Raw genomic sequence first — 8,460 nt, 5'->3', positions numbered from 1 at the left:
ACTCACATCGACTGTTGGAGTCTCAGGCGGCCTCTCCAACTTCCTCAGCTTCACCTTCTTGAGCTTCTTGCCTGGTCTCCCTTCTTCACCCCTCATTAACTCCCTGAAAAAGACAGACATCACACCACTGTCTAGGGTCCTCAATAAGAAGCAACTCAACTCCACACCAAAGTGACTCACCTGTGATTCCAATAGCTCTGCTTGAACAAGTCATAGTCCTGTATCTCCACATCCTCACTCTCCCAGGATGCCTGGTCATAAGGCAAGTCCCGCCACTTGATCAAGTAGTGGACATGGCCCTTCTTGTCCACACTGCAAGGTTAAGGAGAGAAATCCTCAGAGCCAGAAGGCTACCTCCTCTCCTCTTACGTCAGCCTTCCTCTCAAAGACTGCCAATAACATATGTTCCAACCAGACCTGGAGGTGGGCCAGATATATATTCACAGCCTCTACTATACCAGTCTTTGGACCAAAAATTATCTCTAATATATAGTCTCCTATGGCTCAAATACCAGGATTCAGTCAGTTAGTAACAATAGAATGGGCATCTCTTCCAAGTATAAGTTACTGGTGATGTCCGTTTTCATAATCCCTTTGGCAGCAATCTCCCAGTGGATATGCTGCCTATCCTTCCATATGCCCGACAACCACAGTCTGGCCCCGCTCCACTGGTACCTGTGGTTGAGAATTCGGTGGATCATCATCCACTCAGGTTTTATCCCATAGCGATAGAAGCGTTCCTCCATCTCTGCAAATTTAGGGTCCTTGTTCTTTCGCTTTCGGCTCTTCTCTTCATCACCACCAAAATCCCCAGAAGGTGGCTCATCCATATCATTCTTCCGCTGATAGTTTCGGAACATCACTTGACAGTGCAGCTCCAACTGTAAGCAGAAAGAGGTCACCAAGGAGCTGTAGTCACTCCTACCCACAAGACTGTTCTCGCGACCCTTTTTGTTGTAACCCCCACATCTCTGGCCTACCCGGGTTTACCTGCAGTTCAGACACCCAGGAGCAGTGCCAATAAGACATGCCTTGCCATTTCACAAAGAACTGTCGCTCTGGGCGCCCCTCCAAGGGCTTAGGGGAGGGAGTATTGGGATCCGCATCTGGAGGCCGAGGCACTGGTGTGGGAGATGGTGGCTGACCCCACTTCCAGATTAGGATCTTCTGGACTTTGCCCTTAAGAGCTGGACACTGAGAGAAAAAGAGATGATCCAACACCAAATCATTACCATGGGGAGGAGATAGTATAGCCCACAGCCTCAACCTTATCCAAGAATTATTAAAATCTCATTGCAAATAAGATCTAATCCAAGGACTCTTCTAGGGAGAGAATAACAGAAATCCCTCTTCACTTCTGGACTTTGCCCAGGACTTGTGTGACATGATCACTACTACCTGCTTAACAGAGCTAATGGCTAGACTTCAACAATAACCTGGCCGGGTAGTTTAGTTGGCTAGAGCATCGTCCCAATTTGCCAAGGTTGTGGGTTTGAACCCCAGCCATGGCACATAAGGATCAACCAAATGAGTGCATAAATAAGTGAAACAACAAATCAATGTGTGGGTTGTTTTTTTTTTTTCTTTCTCTCTCTCTAAAATAAAAAGGGGGGGGGGAAAAAAAAAAGCAATAACCCAGAACGAGGAAACAGAAAATCCACAGAACCTACAGCCCAGAATTCCTCTGAAGCAATCCAAAGCAACAAGTGACCCTTTTAAACCATTCTAAACTACCATGACCCCAAGGCTGAGTAAGTGGCAAAACCAGGATGGTCTAGACTAGAACACTGCACCATCCCCCTCAAGACAGCTGACAAACCATCAATTCCTCTGTTCAAAGTTAGTCAGTCATACCTTTTCCCAAAACTACATGAGGAAGGAAAACGCCTGTCTCAGGGCTAAAAGGTTTACAGTTCTCCAACAACCTCTACTGCACCTCAGCCTCACAATGCCTACACACAGAAGGGTTTGTAAAACCCTCCCCACATCCCTCACCCTGGCTGGGGTCAGTCACTCACCGTGCAACGGGGACAGAGCCACTCGCCATTGGGGATCTCTGGAAGGGGGGGGTTGAGGCAATGGATATGGTAGGAAGAAGGACAGGTGTCACAGCAGAGCAGTTCCCCACCATCCTTGCAGACCCGGCAGAATTCCATATGGTGGTCATCCTCCTCTTCAGGGTCTCCCCCAACTTCTTCCAGGATCTCCTCACCCTCCGAATTATCCTCTTTAGCCTCCCACTGGATGCCTTCCTTCTCCTGCAGTAAAGAAAAAGAGTCAGATTATTGCCACCCCCCCACCCAAGGCTGAACCACACATCATTCCATCAAATGCTTCCCAAAGCCCACACCAGCAACACCACCATTACTCCCACCAAGGCCCAAAAAAGCTTTATCCATCCCACCCTTTCCCTCAAGGGTCCCAAAGGGCCACAGTGGCCAGGTACTCACACAGTGTGGGCAGCTCCACTTGCCCTCCGGAGCCTTCTCCATATCCGGATCCAGGCACACCATGTGGTAAGCTCGGGGACAGGTATCACACAGGATGATCTCGCCGCCTTGCTGGCACACCTCGCAATAGTCCTGGTGGTCTGTCTCATAACCATCCATAGCAGTCACCTCCTCCTCGCCTGGGCAAGGAAGAGGGAAAGCCCAATTATTAGAAAAAAACTACCTCCCCCCTCCCCCCACCCCCTACCCTAAAACTAACCCATCCCTATCTCCTTAGGGAGATTCTTCCCCGGTCATTCCCTCCCCATCAAATCACATATAGATTCAGAAAAGAAACACACCTTTCTTTTTCTTTTTAGTAGTTCGAAGTTTCTTGCGGCTGCGGCTACTACGGCTGGTGGAACCATCAGAAACAGAATAGCTGTTGATACTGGCATCATCGAAGTCAGATTCTACATCTAAGTCGTCATCCTCACTCTGGAAGAATAAAAGGGAATAAGGTTAGAGGTTCAACCCAAGGGGAAAGAGAGGTAGAAAAGGACAGCCTCTCTTACTAGGGGTACTAGAATCCCAGCAAGGATTGTACATGGAACCTAGTCACCTGTTCTGTGGCCAACTCCCTACATCCTATGCGCCTACTGCATAGGCTATATCCTGATCTAAGGTAACATCCTCCCTATTAGATATGGCACCCTCAACCAAAAGGATGGGCTGGGCTCTCACCGAGGATCTCTTACGCTTAGAACCAAAACCTCCCAGCTTGATTTTCAGGGGAGCCACTTTTTTGGGTTTAGGCTTCTTGGCATCAGGTATCCGAGGACTGCCTTTGGGCTTCCTCCGAGCATTGGGACCTAAAATCAGGAGAGAGCAAAGTAAGATGATACAATCCAAATACACATCACAGGGCAGAAGATGAGGAAAATAAAATGTTCTCCATCTAAGCTGGCTTCCCCATGTTCAGCTTCCCAAATTTCCCTCCTAAATCCAAAAGTAATTCCTCCCTCTTATCGTCTATCTTTGGGCTGACAGAATAGCATTTCCATATTTTGTCTGTCTTCGCCATCCCTAAGCCCACACTAGTCGCCCACCCACAAGTCTCACTTTACCTTTGCCCTCCTTGGTCTTGGCCTTGCGGATAGGCACCTCCACCGGGGGAGGAGGTGGTACAACTTCAGTAGCGGTCACCATGCTCTCCACCACAGCCACTGCTGCAGCTGCTGCTGCTGCCACTGAAGCCCCAGAACTGCCTTTGAAGGGGTTGTTGGTGCTGAATTCCCGCCACTTCGCACCCAAAACCATCATCATCTTGGAGACAGCAATCTTGGGGTTTTTGGCAGCAATGAGGGGTCTGGTGGAGAAATGAATGAGAACAGAAAACAGGGAAAAATTTAGGAGTAAGAGAGGGAAAGAGAAGTGAGAAGAGATTATAGACACCCTCTCCTTCCCTTGCCCCCGACCCTCCTGTTTACCGGACAAACTGGCTGAAGGCCTTATAGTTGGTGAGGGTGCGATAATCCTCCTCGGAGAACACATGGTCAATGTCTTCCATGCCCCAGTCTTCCAGAAGCTGAGCAGATGATTTAGGCTCCTGCAGAGAGAGCAAAGTCAAAGACCTGACTCCTAATGCCTACACCTGCTAAGGGAATTGGATTGAAACTAAGGTTTGCAAGACCAGAGTAATAGAGCTAAGAGGAAATCTTTAGAAATAGGTGGGGAGAAAATGTTCTAATGGGCAGAAGAGTGTCTGGGAAACAAAGGACAAACAGTACTGAGGATGAAGGTCCAGGTACCTTTGAATCATCATCATCGTCATCCTCCTCCTCTTCCTCCTTCCGCTTGGATTTGCTTTTCTTCTCTTTCTTGGGTCCAAGCTTCTTTTTCTTCTTCTTGCCAGGGGTATAGTCGCTGCCCTCACTGTCTGAGCGCAGAGCCACCTCTTCCTCCTCCTCCACAAACTCTGGCCCCTCCCCAGAGCTGTCCCCCAGCTGCCGGCATAAGAGCAAACGCTGGAGCAGGGAAGGGAGGAGAGGGAGACAGACACACACACGCTACACACATGCTGACCTCAGGATTGCCCTAAGGCTTGTCCCCAGGACCTGTGGCCTGCACTCCAGAGGAAGTTACAGACGCCCCGGCCCTTCAACCCTCTTCAGAGCTCCTCCCTTCTTCCTCTTATTCCCCCATCACATCCAGTCACCCACTCACCTCCTTTTTTTGGCGCTTGCTCTTAGGGATTTTAGGGTCCCGAGGTTTCTTAGGTTTCTTCTTCTTCTTGAGCTTTGGAGTCTCTGCTTCTGACAAATCCTCTTCTGGGTCCTCTTCGTTTTCTACATGTATTTGGCAAAGAGAGGAAGGTAAAGAAAAGATCAATAGCAAAGGTTAGCGCCTAATCCAGAGGCTTTAGACACTATTCCCCCACCTCTTGTCCCAGATTCCACTGAAGAGACTGCTATACACCCCACAGAAGGAAGCTGAGACTCAGGACAAAAAAACAGACAAAGAGAGAGCTGGATAGACCCGAAATAGGCCTGCCAGGCCAGACCAGACCCACCTCGGGCAGCTGTCCAGACCCCTGCCTCCTCTCCCTATTCCTAACAGGAGTCTTCTATATGCTTATCTTCAATGCAGCTAAATCAATCTGCTTAGAGTTAACCAAATAATACAAATAGGTCTAGCCCTCCTGTAACTGCCTACCAAGTACTCTATAAATCAGGGAATGAGAATGAAAGATCCTACCCAGATGGCAAAAACTAATGCATATATCTCACCACATTCCCAGAACAGTATCAGTTCAGGGGTCCCAGAAACCACACCTTTCAACCACCCTTTTGGGTCATCACAGATCAAAAGAACCAGAACCTCCAAGTCCCAGGTTCTGTTGCCAGCCCAATCCCAAACATAATTTCCTTTTCCCATCTCCAGCTCTACTGTTCCCAGCTTCTCCTGGGTCAGTAGTCTCTTCTCCCCAGGGGCCCAAATCAGCCCAGCTGTCACCATCTCCTCCCCCCACCCCCATCCTCCTCCCATCTGGCTCCACCTCCTCCCCTGGCTGGGAGCACACACAAAGCCTTGGGTAATACAGAGAGCTCCTGGGCAGGGATAGGTGGGAAGGGGCACAGAGGGGGAGGAGAAGGCCAGGAGGCAGCTTCCTTTGTAACAGACATTCAAACCAGCACACCAGCTCCCTCTTCCCTCCTCCCTCCTCTTTCTCCTTCTTCCCAAGCCACCCCCGCCCAAGGAGGGGGGTAGTGGAGAAGGGAGTGGAGAGAAGGAGGGAGTGCCTCACCCACTGAGGAGAGGAAAAATGGCTCCTGACCGCAGAAGCCAGCCAGGGCACCCAGCTGCCAACATAGGACAGACAGGAAGTGGCAGGGGAGGGGGATGGGTTGAGAGAGGTAGCTGGGGAAAGACTACCCTGACGGAAGACTTCCCAAATTATTACCTGGTCAAAATGCCACCTCTCCTAACACCTCCTCTGGGATGACACAGTTCTCAAGCGGCTACCCTAACATCCAAGTCAAGGAAACCCAAGACAAGCATGAAGGTAATACTATGAGAGGGACTGGGTTACTCCCTCAATCCTAACTATTTTTTCAATCATCAGAGCAAAGATTTAATAAAGGTTCAGTGGAACTGTGGTCAGAGCATACAACCTTCTCCTCAAGTTTCTGATACCCAAATGATTTACCATGCGGCATGGGAGCCCACAAGAAGTCTCTGAAACTCAGTTACCTCATCACCCCCACCCGGAGTCCAGAGCACAGATCCTAAGCCACCTCTTGCCACCTATCCAATATTTGGGAGTCATGTCCTCACCAAGAAAAAAGGACAGTCCCTAGATGGTGGTGGACAACAATATGCTTCCTTCAATCCTACACATGCTCTTAGCAACTGACCCTCAGAACTAGCCCTAAAGTGCCTCTGGCTCCACCCTTCCTGAGAAGGCAGATACTAGGGAACATGAGACATTAGGCTGGACAAAGCACCATCAGCCTCCCCCCACTCAGCCCAGGATCAGGCCAGGCACAAGAAAGCCCCTCCCATTCCCTTGGGAAGGGAACACCAGTCAGGATCTCACCAGAAAGAATCATTTTCTTCAAGGGCTTCTTCTCAGCAATCCCTATGTCCCCACCCCCCATTCAACCAGCTACATCCCTGGGGTTTTCCTCTTCACTACCTCCATAAATGCTGCAAGTGGAGACAAGGACAACCCATGCAGGCAGAGGAGACACCTTCCAATCCACGTAAGACCCCCAAACTACTCAGGCAGATAAGGACTGACACTGGCGTGGCCAGCAGCAAACTGGCTCAGATATAGAGGAGGATTTGGGAAAGGGGCAGGAATGGGTGTGGCAAGTGGGAAAACTGGGTCATGCTACAGCTTGGGGCACAATTCACCTGGGCAGCCCGCACATCTCCCAATAAACATGGGGGCAACCCCAGACCAAGGGGCCAGCGGGAAGCTAAGATGTGCAACCAGCTCTACTCTGGCGGGATGTCACTACTTCTCAGGCCCCTCACAGAAAAGATGGAATCATGACTACCACTCCACCACCACCCTGGGCAATAGCACAGAAACCTGCCACCCTGCCCTGCAGTGAGGAGACTCAAGCCTAAGTTTTTTATCCCAACAGCTGAAGACTCAGTAACAAGACTGACCACTCTCCTAAGTGGCCTCAGGTGGAAGTGAAGACTTCCAACTCAGAAAATACCAGATGTAGAAACAGCTCTCTCCCAGACCACCTCAACTTGCCACTAGAGCTGAGGAGAGAGGAGGCAGAAGTGAAAGATGGTCCATGGGAAACAGAAACAGGACCAGCAGGCTCCAGAATGAAAAATAAATAAATAAACGTAAGTGGAGAGTATGAAGAAATGGCATGTAGAAAAAAAAAATTAAACTAGAAAAAAAGATCAAGGAAACAAGCAGGTGACTTAGCTGGGGGTTCTGAAAGAGAAACAGACCAGAGAGACATCCGCTTAGAAGCATGACATCAATCATCATTTGGGGACAGACAAGGGCTACTCCAATAAGGCAAGGTGGTTATAACCATACAGGTTTGGCCAGTTCAAGGAGCCACCCCAAAATACAGACAGCACAACCCCCAACACACCTACACAAACACTTCACACCATCAGCCCAAATCCCAGGCTACCTGCAGAGACAGAAATCTCTAGGGGGGAAAGCCTGGATTATGTCCATTTGCCTGGAGGACCGTGGCCAGAGTGTCACCTCCCTTCTCTTACACTTCCTAGTATGTGGGTCAGGCTAGTACATGCTGCCCCTCACCCCATCACCTCCACCCAGCTCCAAACGTTCCCGCAGTCTGCCTGGCTCACAGAGCTCTCCATCTCGGCTAAGGAGCGCACTTCAAACTTCGCACAGTTGAAACAGCACAGAAAACTGGTAACTGATCAGAAGCTAAAAATAATCAGATAGAGAGTAACCAGCACTCCCTCTTTCCTTTCCACAGCAGCAGCAACCACAGGATCCCAGCTAGCGGAGATGCCCAGCTGGTCTCATCAAAAGGCCATCCTCAACCCCCTCCCCGCCACCACGCAGCCTCCAGGGGCCCCAGCTACCTGCATTCCTCCGAGAACCCACACACCGTCATGCCTGCCGGCCCAGAGAGCTCCCTCAACTGGGAACTGCAGAGCATTCCCGAAGACAGACAGTGCAGCAAGCTGGCATCTCCGTCCTCGGGCCCCAGGAGACACATGGCTCCCCCCACCCCCAAGAGCTCCGCAGAAGGGAGCCACTCCCTTCGGGTGCCCTCTACACCTCGGGCTGCACGGAGAGAGAGAGAAACTCAGCCCGGTCTCACCGGAATCACTAGGGAGGGCCCACATGCCTCCTTCCTGCCCGGGGCCCTTGGGGAAGACTTACCTGGGTGGGGTGGGGGCAGGCTGTTGTTCAAAAGTGCATCCATATCCTCCTCTTCGCTGCCCGCGGAGCAGGGGGACGGAGAGCCCAGGCCCGACGCCATCCCCTTCCGCTCCCGGCCAGGGAACC

General features: G+C 50.7%; 1 protein-coding gene across 5 annotated transcripts in view; it reads right to left on the bottom strand.

Moving 5' to 3' along the window:
* CHD4 (chromodomain helicase DNA binding protein 4) overlaps positions 1 to 8,454 on the bottom strand; it is a 29,301-nt gene extending 20,847 nt beyond the window's left edge. For 3 of the 5 annotated variants that reach the window (XM_005873707.2, XM_014545670.1, XM_014545671.1), the window contains exons 1-13: positions 8,335 to 8,454; positions 4,656 to 4,777; positions 4,241 to 4,456; positions 3,920 to 4,038; positions 3,557 to 3,798; positions 3,174 to 3,301; positions 2,792 to 2,927; positions 2,451 to 2,629; positions 2,019 to 2,258; positions 991 to 1,194; positions 676 to 881; positions 181 to 312; positions 7 to 103 (exon numbers count right to left, since the gene is read on the bottom strand). In XM_005873707.2, coding sequence (XP_005873769.1) covers positions 7 to 103; positions 181 to 312; positions 676 to 881; positions 991 to 1,194; positions 2,019 to 2,258; positions 2,451 to 2,629; positions 2,792 to 2,927; positions 3,174 to 3,301; positions 3,557 to 3,798; positions 3,920 to 4,038; positions 4,241 to 4,456; positions 4,656 to 4,777; positions 8,335 to 8,434 — 2,121 coding nt within the window. In that variant the 5' untranslated portion in view covers positions 8,435 to 8,454. The remainder of the gene's footprint in view (positions 1 to 6; positions 104 to 180; positions 313 to 675; positions 882 to 990; positions 1,195 to 2,018; positions 2,259 to 2,450; positions 2,630 to 2,791; positions 2,928 to 3,173; positions 3,302 to 3,556; positions 3,799 to 3,919; positions 4,039 to 4,240; positions 4,457 to 4,655; positions 4,778 to 8,334) is intronic. The other 2 variants (XM_005873708.2, XM_014545673.1) reach the window with 2 other exon arrangements.
* Between the last annotated feature and the right edge of the window lie 6 nt (positions 8,455 to 8,460).

The sequence above is a fragment of the Myotis brandtii genome, unplaced genomic scaffold, assembly GCF_000412655.1.
Source record: "Myotis brandtii unplaced genomic scaffold, ASM41265v1 scaffold417, whole genome shotgun sequence".
Classification (NCBI taxonomy): domain Eukaryota; kingdom Metazoa; phylum Chordata; class Mammalia; order Chiroptera; family Vespertilionidae; genus Myotis; species Myotis brandtii.
This window is presented reverse-complemented; position numbering and strand designations above follow the sequence as displayed.